Genomic DNA, 19,109 nt, shown 5'->3' with positions numbered 1-19,109 from the left:
ATTCAGACCTCAGTAAACCTGAGATGATTTGTGAACTTTACTTCAGAAGGCTGCAGAGATAAATGATTAACAGTAATGCTAAACTTAGGCTTCCCAATATCCTGTTGGGGGACTTTAGTGTTAAATACAAACACAATAACCCACAATAATACAGCAACAACTATAGCTTATTAAAGTGATGAAGTTAATTTAATACATTTTTGTTTTAATTCTAAACAATAAAAATGGGATGAACTGAAACAGTGAAAAGCTTTCAGATTCTACAGGATGCTTTTTAAATCATTACTGAACCTACTTTTTAAGAGTATATCATGGCCATGAAATTCCACTGCAGTGTTAAAGGCATTCATATAACTATTCATTGTGAATGAAATACTTAGCTAATTCATCTAATTTTAAGATAGGGCTGAGCAATATGATAAAAAAAAAAAGTTTCAATATATCTAAGGAAAAAATTACTTAGCACACACTGGTCAAAAAATTTGGCCTTTTATTATTTGGTCGGCCGCCTGTAGCTTTGATTACAGAACACATTCACTGTGGTATCGTTTCCGCAAGCAAGTTTTTATTTCTGTTGAATTATTTTTTCTCCAAGATCTTGAGTATTGATGATGGAAGATTTGGAGTACTGAGCAAAGTCTTCTCCATCACATCCCAAAGATTCTCAATGGGGTTCAGGTGGCCAATCCATGTGTGAAAATGATGATCTCATGCTCCCTGAATCACTCTTTCACAATTCCAGCCCCATGAGTCCTGTCACTGTCATCTTGAAATATGTTCGTGTCATCAGTGAAGAAAAAAAATCCATTGATGGAATAACCTGGTCTATATTCAGTATATTCAGGTAGTCAGCTGACCTCATTCAGGGTAAATCTGGACTCATCAGACTCACATGACCTTCTACCATTGTTTAAGTGTCCAATCTTTATGCTCCCTGACAAACTAAAGTCGTTTTTGCTGGTCAGCCTCACTGATATGTGGTGATATGTAGCTAGCCTTTAGTCCCAATTACTTGAGTTCACTTTGCAATGAGCATGTGGAAATGCTCTTACTTTCACTATTAAACGTATTCCTGAGTTAATCACCTATTACAATCATTACATTTTTTTTATTCCGTCTCTCACCATTAAAGTGTACCTACAGCCCCAGATCAATGAAGATGAACAGTCATCTTTTGTTTCTTCTATTTTTTTTTAAATAATTGTGCCAACAGCCACGTGCAGGTCTACAGTTTTCTCCCTGGTGTTCCTAGACAGCTCTTCGGTCTTGGCCATGGTGCAGAGGTTGGAGTGTGATGGATTGATTGTGTGGACAGGTGTCTCATACAGTTAACGAGTTAAAATGGGTGCAGATGATACAGATAATAAGTGCCGTTTTAGGAGTAGCTTCTTAAAGAAACACAGGTCTGTGAGAGATTTCTTGCTGGTTAGTAGGCGATAAAATACTTTATGAAATTAGAGAGACATTAATTAATTAAAATTATACAATGTAATTTTTTTTAAGATTCTGTCTCTCACAGTTGAAGTGCACATGTGATAAGAATTATACCCTAGTGTTTCCAATTGTATTTATAAAAATTCAAATGTATCACAATACAATAATGTATCATCATATTCCCCAGCTCTATTTTGAAATGTTTTTGATTTTTTGAGTTTTTAATTGAGTAATCATGATATACTAATTTATATGCAGGCTTGCCATACACATACACAATCAATTATAAATCACACAGGGGTCGACACTGGAGCTTTTTATTTTTTTTTATTTTCATCCACAGTGGCTCACTGGAAAACATCTCCACCACACAGACTGGATTATACAAAGTGCATTGTGTACCATTCATATCAAGAACCAAACCAAACAAACAAACAAAACAAACAAAAAAATAAATGAATAAAGAAAATAAATGGAGACACTGCATGCAAAGCTGGAGGTGTGCAGGGTGGAGGTAGTCTTTGATTGATCGTGTTTGTGATCAATGGAAGCACAGCTTGCGTGGACAGCGGTGCTCAGGATGGACCAAGTTATAAAAGAAAAAAAAAAACAGTGATACTCCTGCAGACAGGGCAATGTCTTAAAGGGGGGTTGTCACTTAGGGCCTAAGCCCTCTGGGGAATTTACTTTTTTTTTTTTTCAGCTTTTATTTTAACATTTTTCGATAAAATAAATGTTTTTTTTTCCAATTCTGCATACTGAATACTGAGATAAGTAAGAGACCAAACACTCAGAAATGGCCCTGTCTGCAGAGGACTCAATTGTATTATTTTCTCCTTCAGGGAAATTCCACCAATTTCTGTGTGATTAGTCACTGAGACGTAAACTCAAAGTCGGGTTCAGTGTGCTCCACTGATAAAATGCTTCATTATAGAGAAACTTACAGAATCTGATTCTCTTTTCAGTGGTGATGAATGGAAGCAGGCATCATTAACCATGACTAAACACAAATATTGCCATTTTATTTACTATACAAACCCACCAGATGTAGTAGGAAAGTATAATAACCCCAGACCCTGGACATGCTGCTGGCTGCTGTCAAGAATCGTCTAGTGGCATGCCTGCATGTCTGTAATGGCTGCATTGTATCAGGGCCTTCTATTGGCGATACTGATACTGTGTTTAAGTGCCAGTATCAGCACAACACTACAAAATATTTTTAAAATAAGTTTTATTTGTTGACTATTTTCATGTATCCCTCCATCCTGAATTCATTTTGTAGAACATTTCAAGACCCAAAAGCTTTTCAAAACTACGGGTGTAAGATAATATCAATATTCCATCACATCACAATATTTTGAATTGCCTTACTGTATTGATAAAAAAAAAAACAGTATTGAGTTTTAATTAGCTCATATGTTAGGAATAGCGGCAGTCAGTGTTTCATATTGTGTTGTGTTTAAAGCCTGCCAAATCATACTCCTCTCTATAAAAAACACACAGATTTTATCCCAAAAGACGCCTATGGTGATGTATGTGTGTCATGGACCCTATAAAAACTGTGTTTTGTCCCTTACAGAATTCTGTCCTTTACTTTAACTCTAAAGCAGGGGTGTCCAAACTACGGCCCGCGGACCATTTGCGGCCCGTTTCCTTTTTTGTAGCGGCCCGCAAGGTATTTTAGAAATAGAATGAAAGTTGGCCCGCTGTTAAGCAGGTTTTATAATGTGAGATTTAAAGTTTGAACGCTAGGTGTCAGAAACGGGCCAAAGAGTCGGAGAGGGTGTGCATTTCTAGCGCAGAAAAACAGGGCCAAAGAGTCTAAAGCGGAGAGAGTGCGCATTTCTAGCGCAGAAAAACGGGCCAAAGAGTCTAAAAGCGGAGAGGCTGCGCATTTCTAGCGCAGAAAAACGGGCCAAAGAGTCTAAAAGTTGCCGTAATTAAGGAGTTTTATATTAAGAGACATCATGAAATTAAACATCAATTTGAAAAATCTTAGTTTACACAACACTGTCAAAGATAAAGATAGTAAGTCAAGTAAAATAGTGTGTAAATGAAATAATCATTCAAACCATTTAACCAATCAAAATGCTTAAATTAAAGTTTTATGTTTCACAGAACTAGTTAGAACCAATTTCTAGAACATAGAACTGATTTTTAAAACAACATGTCAATAATAGATAGGGAAATGTTGTTGTCATCATATGTGTTACAATGTGTTACATCAGAATTGTAAACTTAAAATATTTACAGCCATGTTCCCACAATAAGAAACCAATATATATGTGAGCTGCTGACTGAATTCATCTGATTAAATTGTGAAATTAGTATCAATAATCAGAAATGGGTCTGGGCTCTTATGAGTTTGAAATAGAATATTGTGATTAACACTACGATTGCAGTAGCACAATACATACCATATGTATTATGTACCATAAGAAGAATCGTTTTGCCAAATATTTTTGCCAGTACACAGCCCTACTCAAAACTACTGTAAAACTAAGGCATTACGCAGGCTATTCATAAGCATTTTGTTTGTTAACTTTCTGTAAGAGATCACCACCACTTTTCACAATTCTGACCCACACCAAACAATCAAACTCTTAATTCACATATCTTATTCATTTAATGAAGCAGAAAATGGAAGAAATTGGTGGAATTTCCACACACTTCAGTCACAGACGGTTTGATACAATAACAGTACAGAGAAATATTGCCTTGTTTTGGTTACATCTGTACATGTACATATAAAAATACTAAAAACTTTTACATTTTTCTCTTTTTACATATTTTTTTCTTAGGATATTATGTTGATTTTTAACCACATGTACCATTCCATCCATGCTAAACATGTGGAAAACTAAGGCAGTGTTCAGGGGCACACTGCAGGATTGTTTGGTTTCATACACTACATAAAACAGCTCTGATTTAAAGCTGCAGGATTTCTTTATTGAGCTGTTCCTCATCACAAAACCTAAAGGGAAAACAGGCAGGCACCTTGCAACCAACCTTCCTTTCATACTCTGCTTTTCAACATTAAAAAGGAAACTTTCTTGGAGAGGGTGAAAATACAAAAAGAGAAACATTAACCCAATTAGAACAGGCCTGATTTAGTGGTCAGATAAACTGTGAGCCAGTACCTATGAGGTATACTTATAAGGATTGAAAGATTAGAAACAACCAACATTTCCTCAAAAACAAGCTGCTGCTCAATTATAATTTCGATTTTGGCAGATCTGTGTTTAGGATACTTCTTAAGCTATGTTCACACAGCAAGTAAATGTGGTCCAATCTGATATTTTACATGATCAACAATGTTGCCAAAAATATCCGCTCGTCTGCATTGCGTTTAGTGATCTATGCTGTACTGTTCTTGAGCTAATCTGAAGGTACATAAAGTTTGGAGATCTGTAGTGACTGCAGAAAGTTGGTTCCACAGCATCCGCTGACCCCGCTCAGTTATTTTTCACTGACCGGGTTAGTTGTTGTTCCCAGTCTTTTCCACTGTGTTATAATATCACTGACAGTTGGCTGTGGAATATTTAGTAGTGAGGAAATGTCACGACTGGACTTGTTGTACAGGTGCTGCATCCTATCACAGTACCACAGTGCTGGAGTTCACTGAGCTCCTGAGAGCGACCTATTCTTTCACTAATGTTTGTAGAAGCAGTCTGCATACCTTGGTGTCTGCTTTTATGCACCTTTGGCCTTGGAAGTGATTGGAACCTGAGTTTAATGATGTAGATGGGTGAGCAAATGTTTTCGGCAATATAGTGTATGTGTTGTTTGTGTAGGAGTTTGACATTTTCAATTCTGATCTGGGCCACTTAAATATATGCTATAGAAATTTATTACATATCAAGCAATTTAACACTGTCTGAACAGCCAAAGCAGAATTCATACTGTTTTTACATTAAAGAAAGGCTGTGCAAAGGGAAAATGGAGATGAATGATAAATGAATGATAAAACCCTAAAACAGACATGAGAAAATTGTGATTTGAGATTTGTGCAACTTTCACCTGCTGTGTGAACATAGCCTTAATTTCAAAATCTTTATTAGATTTTTCTGTTATTACAACAAGCGAGCGACCCGCAACACAAATTTAAAATTTTGACTTTGACATTCAAAATCTAGAAAAACATTATTTGATCTTAAAAATATTACAATCTGGATGACAGTTTTGATTTTGACTAACTGCCCAGCTCTACCTGTATATCATTACTGTCATGCAAAAACCCTGTATCTCCAAAACACTCCCTTTTTTTTACTTTAAATGGAAGTCATATTGGATCATTTGACTGGCTCATGCATCATGAAATTGGCATACAATGTAAAAAAGCCAGCTGATTTACAATGTCAAAAAGGGAGATTTAAGGTTTTAGGCCACTGGTAATACATGCTGGATCAATTTAGTTTAAAGGTTTAGTTTCACCCTGGATTTTTCCAGCAAAATGATCATTATCATCACAATGATCACAATGTTTTTCTAAAGGACACATAGATCCCATATTAGCCATTTTAGTGCAGAGGATTTACAGGGAATGAAGTTCTGGATGTTTCCACTGTGTAAATAACAGGTTTAACAGCAACATGACAATAGGTTAACCATTCAATAAAACTGTGTGACTGAAAACCAAATGTAAAGCCGATAAACATTATCCAAGTACCACAAAATATTAGTTTGATTTCAGGTACATCCACTAGGTAAAGTCTTTAGACAGGTACAAAAATTCTGGACATTTACATTTGTCATCTCTAGGTCAAATATTCGAGCCATGCTCACCGATCTTAAGTAAGGAAAAAGTTACCATTACTCCGAGATACTCTATGGGTTTGATGCCAGAGTAAGGACATCCGTGTGCGCTCATTATCTCAAAAACACTTTCATAAAAACATTCTCATAAGCTTCTCCAAGTTTAGATTCTTTAATCATTTCATAAATAGCTTCATCTGAACTGACAGCACACTATTACACACATATACAAAAACTATACACACACAGCTCTGTAATATCTTCATATACACACAGTGACAATGAGATGTTTCCTCAAAAAAAAGAGTGTGATTGTTTTTTTTTTGTATTCATTAAAGACATTTTTGGCAACAAACAGATCAACCTATACTGGCTAAATATTCCAAAACCCATTCTCTCCAATCCAAGACCATCATAAATGGCAGTTGTTTCTGTGATGGGCAGAATATTTCAAGTGAAATTTTGCATAATGATGACTGTTGTGCTACAACACTCAATCAGGCAGCGTTCTGGGTTCCATTCTCAGTTCTTCTAGAAACTAAGGCCATTTGCTATTCTTTCCTCCCCACGAGCAACAGCTAACGCATCTGAAGCAGCTGCTTCTTCCTGCTACATCTGCTCACAGCTGAAAATAAATAAAGCTATGAAAAAATTAATCAACAGAAAGGCTCAAAGCTTCTCCTGAGATCTTCCGTGGACTAAAGTCTCTCAGACAATAAGAATAAATACTTCAGACACAAAGACCACATCCTCTAAACACTGAAACCACAGCTATTTGAAAGGGAAGCTCTACCCACAGTTTGATACGATGAACTTCACTGAAGATCTGCTGAAAGCTAACGGCTCTGACAGGCATGGGAGCAGAGTGTGTGAGTAATGAAGGGAAATGAAAGAGTGGAGGCAGGGCTGGAAAGGGACCTGACTGAGCCTTGAGGCTTATAGAGTTATATTCTCCAATCGGTGTAGTCTGGTCTAATACTCTAATGGTCATCATCTTTCACAGTTCTAACGTATGGTGCATCAACACAGCCAATCATTTCTGGGCACGGTTACGCTCAGTACAGGAACAGGAAACCTGCTGACTCAGAACACACTTCACACTGTTGACGCTTAAAATATATTGGACTCTACTGTCCATAATAGGGTTCACAAATTACAAGTAAAGTGCAGCAAATCTGTCTGTAGTAACTGAGCATTTGCCACAGATGCTGTGGACAGAAATTAGGTAGGAGTGATCCTTTAAAGGGTTAAAAGAACCAACACCCTCGATACACATACAATATCCTACATATTTAAATGTACAGTTATTTGTTTTATTATTGTATTGTGAAGCTTTCCACTTTCTAAAATTCAATTAATAATGTTTTTATAGACAACCATTTTCTGATTGGTTACACTGGTTTGTAATTAGAAATTTACAAAAAGCAGCCCATGCTTAAAACACTCCTTAAAATTTCAGTGACAGTGGGCGTGGCTACACTGCAGTTGGCTGAAGTAATAGATCAATTACATGCAGGCTGTCTTTCTGCCGATTAAGGCCCAATTCCACTTCACCTCTTGTTCCTACCCCTTAACCATACCCCTCTGTTTTGCGCATGCACGCCAAGGGGTAGGGGTCCCGATTCTCGTTATACTAAAGGGGTAGGGGAAAGGGATTAGGGCTTGTTAGCCCTTCAAACTGAGATTTTTCCAGAGGTACACTTCAAACGAAGGGGTATGAAAATCACTGGTAAGAAACCCACAAATGTAAATATTTTCCTAGTTAAAAGTGACATTTAGCACTATAATACCATGGTTTAATGTGTAGTTTCAATGTTTTATGGCCAAATTCTTCATACCAAGCATAAAAAAGATTGCTAGTAGTTTGTCTCAGTAGCTAGCTAACTTTCTCGTTCCACCTTAAATGGTGCAACAGACGGCAGGGGCTGCAGCATTCAAGCTGGAAAGGATCAAGGCTAATTTAGCTCTCCTTCACAGAGAAATTAACTAATGGACAATAATAAATAATTTCTGCACCATCTCCCATGATAGGGCCAAGTGGTGAAAGGGGGTTGGGTCTACACATTCTCACTGGGGGATAATTAAGCTTTAACAGTGTTTCGTACCAGAACAAACTCCTACTTTTAAATAAGATAAAAACGTATTGATTTGTTCTTGTATGGGCCCTTCTAACAGACCTAACCTAACCTGTACAGGTTATCACAGGTTATAACTGTGCTGCAGTCAGGTTTTCCAGACTCAAACTGGAAATTTGAAACCAAACATAGCACAACAAGTAAGTTTGGTAGAGGATTTCTTTGTTGTAACAATGCTTCTTTACATTAAATCTCACATTGTTGGAAAGCCTGTTAATTTCCCTTTTAAATGGAGACACAATTGTATGGAACATGAATTTGTGGGATGAGCAGCAGAACTGAATATGTGGGTTGCACCTATGAAAAAAAAAAGCCAAATCTTTTCTGCCAATACTGAACAGCTTATTCTGCTGTTGCTACAGACACTTGTTTTTAGCTTTTGGTTCCCCCAGGTGATGCACCTGTGAACATGGTCCCTGGTTACAGTGGTCAGTAGGTGTTTTTGCACCAAGAATCGGCATCATGCCATGTTTGACTGATCTGAATAGAGCATGTGCGATAGGGGAACTTCAAACTGGGGTTCCACAAAATCAAGTTATTATTTGAAGCATTATTTGGAGTGAGCCCTGGTACCATCCCCAAATTGAAGGACAAGTTACACATAATGGTGGATGTCAGAGACAGGCCAAGAAGTGGGCTTTCCATTAAAACGAAACCCAAAGAAGATCTTCAAACACCAAACGAGTCAATGGTAGAATAAACTGTTTGGCATTAGCTAGTAGGATTTGGCAAGTTTTTTTAATGGGTGCAACCCCCATACTCAGCTCTGATGCACATCCCACAAATGCATCTTCCTTTCAAATCTGGTTCAATTTAAAAGAAAAATGTACAGGCTTTCCAACAGTAGAAGATTAATTGCCAAAATATATGGTTACAAGAAAGAAATAATCTACCAAACACATTTCATTACTTTTTTGGGCTATGTTTATTTGTGTTTTGTGAAAAATTATAAAGTATACACAAACATGACAAACACTAATGTTCAACACTGAGGAGGCAAGCAGCATCGTACTTTAGCAAAGAAAAGCTAAAGTAGCATGTATGCGTGTGTAAATGTGTGTGTGCGTGCGTGTGTGTGTGCTAGGCAGTTCTCAAAAGGCTCTCTGGGTCTGAAAGAGCACAGTAAAGTGTGTATCCGAGTTCATCTACTTCCTGTGGGGTGAGCTCACAGAACAGGTTCACTTTTTGGTTAAGGGCAGACGGCAGCCTTCCAGCCTCCAGGTGTCCCACTAGTGTACGCAGCAGCTGTGTGAAGCGATCGGCCAGCGCCTCCTGAGTCCAGTCGCCCTCTCGTTCACTGAGGAGAAGGATGGCATTAGTGAGCTGACTGGCGTTCAGCCGTGCCAGCGCAGGGTTTAGCTTGCAGACAGCTTTAACTACTCTCAGACACACACAGCGGCAACCGCCATCCTCCTGATCCAGAGCGCGAAGCTTGGACGTTTCCGTCACCCGAAAACTCTGACGCCACAGGTTCTCGTATCTCTCAGCAGCCAACCGGTGCGGTTTGGCTATCAGCGAAACTCCGTCCTCCATAACCAGCAATGGAAGAAAGTCCACATATAGCCGCCGGTCCGTCTCGTACTGCACCTCCAGCGTAAGAGTTTCCGAAGGTACCACAGGTCGAATAACGTAATCTAAAACGCTTCCAATCGCAGGCCAATTAATGGAACCTGCAACCAGCTTCTCAAACACCTCCAGAACACTTCTGGGAGAAAGGTACCCACCCACCATACAGCGATCCCAGTAGCTGCTGCCCCGGGGGAAATACTCCAGGTTTTCTCGGCGGACGAGCCAGAAACCAGGAAGGTTCATGATCGTGTCTTCACCGGGGATAGGCGACCACAGGTTCTTCTCCAGGATCATAGGAACCATGAGCTGAGCATGATCTGCTGTTACCACCTACAACAGAGCAAACTGATTAAACAGAGGCTAATCTACTATAAATAATACACAATATAATGCAGGTCTGTGTAATGTTTATCAGTTCAATTTACTGATGACTTGGTGCTAAAATAACAAACAGAGTGTAAATCTTATTATAGACCTTTTTTCCATATAGTTAAGAACATTGTCATTTGTGCCTTTCACAAACAGGACAACAGGAAAAAATGCAAAATCAATCTTTTCTAGATATTCAGACGTTCTGCATTTAACAAAATTCTGATTGTGTAGTGAGGTTTCATTGGTATGATGGTAAAACAGCATACAGCAGTATTAAAATGTTTTAACAGTATTTTCAAATGAGGACGGTATTTCATATCTTGCCAAATTTGTGTCTTGTTACTACAGGCCAAAACAGCTCATTCTTTCATGTGCATTTAAGACGGCCACTGTCTGAATTGTTCTTTGCTCTTTGGAAAGAAGTTGGTGGGAAAGGAAACAAAACACATGACTGCACTAGTTGGCCCTATCGTCTCTGGAGAACGTTCATTAAACTGTGTGTGCAGGTGTGGTTTTATCTTCTATAGGTGTGGGATTTGAGCCTCATTTAACAAGAACATGGTCTGTGCTGTGCTGTAAGTGTTTAGCCTGTTAGCTTGTTAGATATCTACTCGTCTATGATGTAGTGTTAGCAATTAGTCTGTTACTGAACGTCATCTAACGCTAACTAACAAAGACTTCCCTTAATCAGTTTTTATAACCAGTACTTAGGTTTGTTAGTTAAAAACAGCTGTACTGAGTTCTGTTAAATTCTGTATATCTGTAATAGAGGTTAGCTTAGCAAGTGAACGTTAGAACCCAACACCACAGGACTCGGTAAAAAGTGAAATCCGGCAAGTGTTGTCTACCGTATTTTTCACACTACAAGTCGCACCTAAAATTTTTACAAAAAACGTCAGTGTGCCTTTTAAATTCAGTGCGTCTTATGTATGAATTTTACCAGTCAGGCTGTAAGAAGCAGTAAAGCCACTCTGCTGAAGTACAACGTTATGGTTTAGTTCTATAGTTTAGTTCTCCAGCACCGGGGCTGGAGTAGCATTAGCATTAGTCGCTATTTCCCCGTTCAGAGGTGAGTATTATCGGACTGTAGCCTGCTCATGAACTCGGGCTAGCACTGCTGGAGTAGCATTAGCATTACCTGCTAACTGTGTTTGCCATTTCCCCATTCAGAGGTAAGTATTATCAGACTGTAGCCTGCTCCTAACCCAAGCTAGCACTGCTGGAGCAGTTAGACGCAAATGCTAATGCTCCAGCTCTTAGTACTGGAGAAATTCTGTAATCTAAGCTTACTGTAAATAAACAGAAGCGCTTTACTCACTGTGTAGATTTACACCAGCGCTCGTTAGACTTTAAAAGAAAATATTTTTTTTAGTACAATTTTGTTTACTTAGCTTAGCTTTACTTAGCTTAACTTAGTTAGCTAACCCCCACCATTCTCTAGCAGCGAGACCTCCTGAATTTGAAGTTCCTTATAGTGTCTCTTAAAATGTGCCTTATAATCCAGTTCGCCGTATGTATGAAAATAGACATTCATAGATAGTGAGCCTTATAATACGTTGCGCCTTATAGTGTGAAAAATACGGTACCTTATAGTTACTTACACAAGATAGCTAACCAGCTATAATAAAACATAACTATTTTATTAATAACATTCTCATCTAAATGTTAACTTAATTGTGTGTGCAGTGTTCACTTGGTCTGTAAACAAAGCCATGTTAAACCAAGGCCGCTGGTAATATGTACACTATGGTAATGTTTTGACACAATATAAAAAAAGTGTATACAGCCCAACTCTATTTGTAGTCCTATTGGTAAAAGATGCAAAATAGAAAATCTGTTTGTACAAATTCATTTTCCCTCAAGTTAAAATCTTGAGGGGAAGAAATAAAAAAGTTGGCATTGATGATTTTCAAAAAATAATAACTAACAAACATTACACTGTCCAATGCAGACCACATTTTTCTTTTTCTGCATATTTCTTTCTATAGCATTTCATTATTATTATAATACTTATAAAGAAACTACTACTGACAACTCTTCTCTTTCCTCACCTGTAGGTCATCATACAAGCTGCCGCTGAGGTACATCTCCCTCAGGGGCATGTCAGGCAGTTTGGCATGAAGGAAAACCCGTAGCTCGGCGCAGATGTCCAGGGCGGCGCGTTTGGCCACTGCCTGCTCCTCGGCGGGGATGGTCACCCGCTCGTGAAAAAAGGCCCAGAGGTGCTCCTGTAGAGACAGGCGCAGGCGCGCCCTCTGCAGGTCAGCTTTACTAGTGCTGCCATCACGACCCACAGCCCGGCGCAGATAATCTACGACAAAAAACACAGCATGACGTTAAAATTACATAAAGGTCACAACTTAAGAACCTTCTTGGTGCTTCTCATTTCCAAAACTAAACTACTCTGAAAACACTCATCCTAATAAGTAAATTCACACAAGTCTTAGGCCAAATGTGTTTAAAGTAGAGTGTGGGCTGGAGGGGTATAATACATACACTATATTTTCATTTCAATGCTGTATAGTACAAGACTAGGCTAAATCTCTATCTATATAAATGTCCCATAGTATACACAGCACACACAGGACACACAGAACTACAGAATGAAGAGAGGGTGGTCTTGCTCAAGCTATTTACTACACACCTAAACACTAATATAAAATATAGTTTTAAAAAATTCTTTAACAACACACAAAAACACCATTATAACACTTAACAAAAAAAAAAACTCACTAATCTGAGGAAGCTACAGACAGCTATTCAACAAACACATGGGTTTTAAATACCCACTATAAATGAAGAATAGCAGCTCCACTGTGTTTAAACCTAGCAGCAAAGTAAATATAGACAGTTATTAGAAGAATCCACATTCAGCAACTCGATGATGCATCATTATCTATTTTTAAACACTCACAGCGTGAATTGTGGCCCAGCCTTAATAAAAGTCCTAACATTAGAAAAGTCACTTTTGTAAAAATAAACACCAGAAAGTGTGAATTATTGAATTAACACTTACAGCATTTATGCAAAAAAATCAGTTGAACATAACCAGGCTGAAGTGGCAAAATTCCAATTTTCTTGCCTTAACCTGATCCATCTCTGATATTTTCAGAGCTCCGTAAACACACAAAACTGATCTTTTTGAATAAGACCTTTTGTTGTAGGATATTTTTAAAAACTGTACTCTGACGTACTTTAGTTTTTATCTTGATGAAGGCATGCATTCACAAACCCAAACAAAAAAATGAATACAAATACATTTAACAAAGAGCTATATATGCATTAGGGCACGTACATTTCTGTGAACGGGACACAGCAGAGTGTACTATCTGAGAGTAGAATCCATAGTTTTGTTAGTTCAGCCGTAATTTGATGTTAATGATGTGTGTGGTTAAGTCACATTATTGATTGGATGTGATTTTCAGAGCAGATATCTCAAAACAGACTGCAAAAGACACAGATTGCTTAGCCACATGAATGAAACCCCCTAAGGCAGAAAGATCTGATGATTTGTACAACAAATAACAGCTCTGGGCTTGTTTAAAAGGTCTCACTGAGATAGAAAATACCTGGCTTGAAGGAATTAGAGGAGGTGGGAAGGGTTTGGAGGGAGCGACTGACGTTCTGTTTCATGTCGCGGCTCAGAGTGCGTGGAGATGACCCCAGCCAGCTTGGCTCCTCCCAGCTCCTTTTGCCAGACTGGTTTGCTTTAGTTGGGCTGGAAGGAGCACTGAGGGCACGATCGTACATCTGTGAGAAATGACAAAATAGGTAACTAGATTAAGAGAATTCAGACAGAAGAGTAAACACATGGAACAGTAATCCTTAGCCACAAACTCAAGTCCATATTTTTATTATTTAATACTGTAGTTGTAAATTACAAGCGCAGATGCCTTAAACTAATTAATATGTATTTAACAATATCAAAAGTATCAACACTTTACTAATAAAATGCAGCTATACACTGCAAAAAAATCGTTTGGCAAATATCTGGCAATGGGGTAAACATTTTTTTCTTAGTAAGATTTGCTAAAACAAAAGGAATATCAAGTCTCAAAATGAGTGAAATATTAGTTTAAATCAAGCAAAAATCAACGTTTTTTATAGTTTCAATCTGGACACAAGAAACTTGACAAGTGAACTTTTATGCTTATTTTGAGTCAGATGTCTTAAAAAGGAGAAAAAAAGAATTAAAATTATTAAGATCATTATCTCTAAAATCAAAATAATCTTACACGTATCCCAAAAAGGAATGTTCAATCCATCATCCAAAAATGAAAAAAGTAGCAGATTCAGATTTTCATTTGATTAAAATTTTTAAAACTATGTATAATTTTTGTTCCACTTAAAAATTATGTTCTACTTTGTGTTGGTCTATCACTTAAAGTCTCAACAAAAAAAAATACAACCTTACACATGTTTAAGGTTGTTATTTGACAAAATGTGAATAGGTTCAAGGGGTATAAATACTTTTGCAAGCCACTGTAGCTAGTTTGAACTCACCCTTTTAACTGCCAGTGTGGCGATGCCCAGCATGGCAGCTCCTCCCACTCCCAGCACCAGCTTGGCATTGGACAGCACAAAGTCGATGGCAGTGCCGATACCGTTGTCATCTTTTTTTCCTTTTCTATCTCCATTTACTCCTGCCATTCTGTCCTTACCTACAATTTTAAATTATCCAAATGATTAACATACAAAAACTTTTAAAGCTTGCCCTATTTTTATTCTGGCAAAAATTTGGCACGTCTGGTTTAGTGTAAACCATCAGAGCCTACCTGCTGCTGTTCAGGCCGGCTGTATGGCAGTGATGGTGTTTAACTTCAGGTGGTGAACACTAGACCAGCCCCCCCAGGCGGCTGGTGAGGAAGAACTGGCCTCTCTTCAGGGCGTCCTCCTTCTCTCCCGGCGCGCTAAGGGCCTGGCAGCGCCTGAACTCCCGGGTCACAGCGCGTCGGTAGTAGTTGCGGTCGGTGTACTGAAGGTGGCGCCCTGCTCGGAGCAGCGCTCTGTACAGCTCCAGCACGGCAGTGCGAGACCAGCCGCCCATCAGGGAGAGTTCACAACGGGCAGAGACGAGCGTCTCACACACACACCTGCAGAAATACACTGTGGATCAGAAGACCAGGTAGAACATGGGAATGTAGTGTAGCTGCTGTGTAATTTCAAAAGGTAGTAACTCAAAAGTTTATTTGTCAGCTACATAGTCATAAACAGCACAACGGGGCTCTGTGTGGTCCAGCGAGATGGTGATAAGCACACACTTCCGACGACATGTGTGAAGCCAGTTTTCACCCTCCTTCTGTTAAGGCATACAACTGGATAACAGCTGAATTGGTGGGAAAATTGGCCAGATAAATTGGGAGGGAGACAGGAGAAATATAAAATAAATAAAATAAATGGTACAACTACTAGTTAAATGCTTCAATCACAGGAAATAATAAAGCTAAAGAAAAAATGTCAAATAACAAAAGGATTACCTATTCATATAGATATTAACTTGCAATATGCACAGTAAAAATTAGTGTACATATTAAAGTGTAGGGGTGGGCATCTCATTCGTTTTAATGTAATGTTAAAAATGAAATACTCTTTACGTATAAAAGCTGCAGAGGCAATCTCAGAAGACAGACATTTGTTTCTATAAGAAAAAAAAAAACTTTTTTGTAGCAGTGATTTTCATATTTCATATTACAAGGATCCTTTGCCTGTGTTTAGTCTAAAAGCTGCATGTAAGGTTGAGAAAAATAAACACTGAATAAACAATATTAATACAATAAAATAAACACATAAATACAAATTAAAAAAATATGATATTATATTATATTCCCACCCCTATTAAAAGAGCTCATGACACAAAAACGTGGAAGTGGAGTGAGGTAGCATGTAAACATTGTGCTGTTAAACAGTCCAGTGGTCATAAAATACAGATCATTTACTACACCATAAATACCTGGAATACCACATACTACATGTGTTCAACAAAGGACTGCATGGGTTTTGATTTCCTGCTCTATGAACTTTGCTAAAAAGAAACAAGCTGGTTCATCAGTTTAGCATTTGAGTCGTTTAGGTTTTGGGTATGTATTAGTTTTAGCTGACGATTTAGGGGGCTTACCAGTGTGTAGACAACCAAGTAAGTCAACCAGAAAGTCTAAGCTATTTGTCCAAAAAGATCACTATGACCAGCCTAACCACAGGAATCATCCAGGTTGTCCAGCATATACAGTCTGGCTAAGCTGATTGACCAGCATGGCCAAGGTGGTTGTGCTAAAATATCAGATAAAGTAGTTATCAAACTCAAATAAGCAAATAAATAAAGACTCAAATAAAGACACATTGCTAGTCCAGAACAAAGCTCAACCCACTGGCTAACCAGCTGTACTTTTTAACTTGGATGACCTTGACTATCAAACACCAGTTCAGACCTTCTGACACCAGTTACTAGAAAAAGCTGATCTTTAGCTTTCAGTAGGGATAATATATAGCTAGCTAGCTTACTCAAATAATGCATTAACCCAAAGAGCAAACGCACATTGAACCAACCATTATTGTTATTTAGTTTACTGAAATGATAATCTCTGATGTCAGAATTGATTTACTGGCACACTTGGATTTTACATTGATTTAACATTATGGTTTTATATATGCAGCTTTCATTAAACTTCACTGATATTATTACTGTACAGTACCAGTTTGGACTCACCCTCTTATTCAATGTATTATTTTCCCCCCTACATTTTAAATTAATAATGAAGTCATATATAAATGACTATGAAGGAACACATAATGAACCATGTATTATCTTAAAAAATGGTTAAACTAAAATACTCTAAAGCATTTAGGTGCTCTTTTCTGGGGTGCTAACTTGCGGTTGATGAACTTAGGTGCTGAGATGCTGAGTAACTCTTGGTCTTCATATCCTGAGGAGGCCTTGATGAGAGCCAGATTCATTATTATGTTTTGGTCTTTGCAACTGCACTTAGGAATACTGGCTGACCTTCATTTCTTTTTCTTTTTTTTTCTTAAGGTAGTTGAATAGTTCTTGCCATAATATGGATAAGAGCATTACCCAAATAGAGTTATATCATACCAACTCTATCTCTTCACAACTTTACAACTGAAGCTCTCAAACACATTAAGAGCAAGAAATTCAAGTAATTATCTCTTGACAAGTTAACTGAAAGCTACTCCAGGAGACTCTCACTTAGGGGTGGGCAATATTATATCGTATACAATATATCGTGACACAGAAATATCATGATTTTAAAAATCCATATCGTGATAATAGGGCTGTTCTGTCTTAAAAGTAGTCTTTTATTTACTGTGAAGCTTTAGTTGTATTTATTGCATTATTGTTTGCAGTTTATATGCATGCACTAAATATTCTGCAATATTATTTGCTGCATTATATTATTTTATGCTATATTATTTATTTTGCCACATTATGATTATGCTGTTATACTCTTATACTATATTCCTGAAATTAATTAATTATTTTTCTGTTTTCCTATATCGCCAATTATATCGTTATCACAAAAATACCCTGAAATATCGTGATATTATTTCAGAGCCATATCGTCCACCCCTACTCTCACTCATAAAGCTGACTGAAAGAAAGGCTAATGTCTGCAAAGCTGTCATCTTAGCAAGAGATGCTACTTTAAAGAATCTAAATTATAAAACATATTCTGGTTTGTTTAACATCTTTTTTGTTCACTAAATAATTCCACACGTTTTTCATATGGTCAGGATCGTTGACGTCCTTATTAATCTACAATGTAAAACAATTTTAATAATGAAAACCCACTGATTTAAGGTGTGGCACAGTGCATATATTGTTTGTATTCTATGCTCATATTATGTACTGTGTTTTTGCAGTGTAGAAAGAGAAACGTTTAAACAACAATAATACTTATTATTATTAGTGCAAAGCACATTTTGCAGCATTAATTGAGTGTAGAAAAGCTCAGCCCAACCATTTAAAGCACCGAGATAGCATAATGAACGTTGATTCAATGTCATAATTTTAGTAACTAACCAATGCCTACGAGGCAATGTTGAATAACAGTAACGTTAGTTCAAATGTTTAACGTTAGCTAAATGATGTAATGCAACGAACATTGAAACGCTTACTAACATCACAGCACGTTTATACTAAAGCCTACAAACTAACACATTAAACCTGTGCGAGAGGAGCAGCTCTCCGTTCAACATTTAAACAGACGTTATATGGAGCTATTTAAACGTTAAGCTGAGTTTCTGAGCACGCGCTGCTGTAGTAAACCGCTGTAGATAGCCGCCCGGCTAATCAGTTAGCAGCGCGTTCAGATGACCTTTACTGCCTGCAGAAACCCGGACCCGCAGTAACCCGCACTCACAGCGGACATGCGGGAAAAACACACGCTTTAACAACCTCATAGTGAACACTTACGGCTGATAATCTGTTTTATAGCTGAGAGTTTCTCCGCTTTAGCCGCGGGGCCGCTCACACTCAGTTACACTCACTCACTCACACACTCACACACTCACACAGCGCCCAGCGACCGCCTTCCCCTCGGAACCCGAGACATTTAACTACATCCGCTACACATCAGCCCGTAAAGTCCCCCCAACAACAGCCCCCATAACCTATTCTATTATATTAATCACCATGAACGGCTAATAAATACACACACGACTAATATTAATGTATAATATGTATATTCTAAATTGTATCAAGATTTTTTTTAACCAAAAAAAAAAACTGACTTTCCCTCTTTCAATTTTTTTTCGTTCCACCTTAAATAATGTCGCTGCAACAGTCTGGCGCATACGGACTCCTCAATGTGAACACGGTACTTTTTA

General features: G+C 37.9%; 1 protein-coding gene across 2 annotated transcripts; it reads right to left on the bottom strand.

The window, feature by feature from the left end:
* Positions 1-4,037: 4,037 nt before the first annotated feature.
* Positions 4,038-18,810, bottom strand: LOC103030721 (mitochondrial dynamics protein MID51). 2 transcript variants are annotated; one of them, XM_015602963.3, is made up of 6 exons: positions 18,697-18,810; positions 15,041-15,358; positions 14,769-14,926; positions 13,835-14,015; positions 12,317-12,576; positions 4,038-10,223 (listed from the first exon to the last, which is right to left on the bottom strand). In XM_015602963.3, the coding sequence occupies exons 3-6, from the start codon at positions 14,913-14,915 to the stop codon at positions 9,405-9,407; spliced, it is 1,407 nt and encodes a 468-aa protein (XP_015458449.3). In that variant the 5' UTR covers positions 14,916-14,926; positions 15,041-15,358; positions 18,697-18,810; the 3' UTR covers positions 4,038-9,404. The 2 variants fall into 2 exon arrangements, with proteins under 2 accessions (XP_015458449.3, XP_015458450.3); XM_015602964.3 differs by having other exon boundaries at positions 15,041-15,371; positions 18,697-18,797.
* Positions 18,811-19,109: the final 299 nt, after the last annotated feature.

The sequence above is a fragment of the Astyanax mexicanus genome, chromosome 3 (assembly GCF_023375975.1).
Source record: "Astyanax mexicanus isolate ESR-SI-001 chromosome 3, AstMex3_surface, whole genome shotgun sequence".
NCBI classification, from domain to species: domain Eukaryota; kingdom Metazoa; phylum Chordata; class Actinopteri; order Characiformes; family Acestrorhamphidae; genus Astyanax; species Astyanax mexicanus.
The sequence above is the reverse complement of the archived record's forward strand: the minus strand, read 5'-3'. Positions and strand labels throughout refer to the sequence as shown.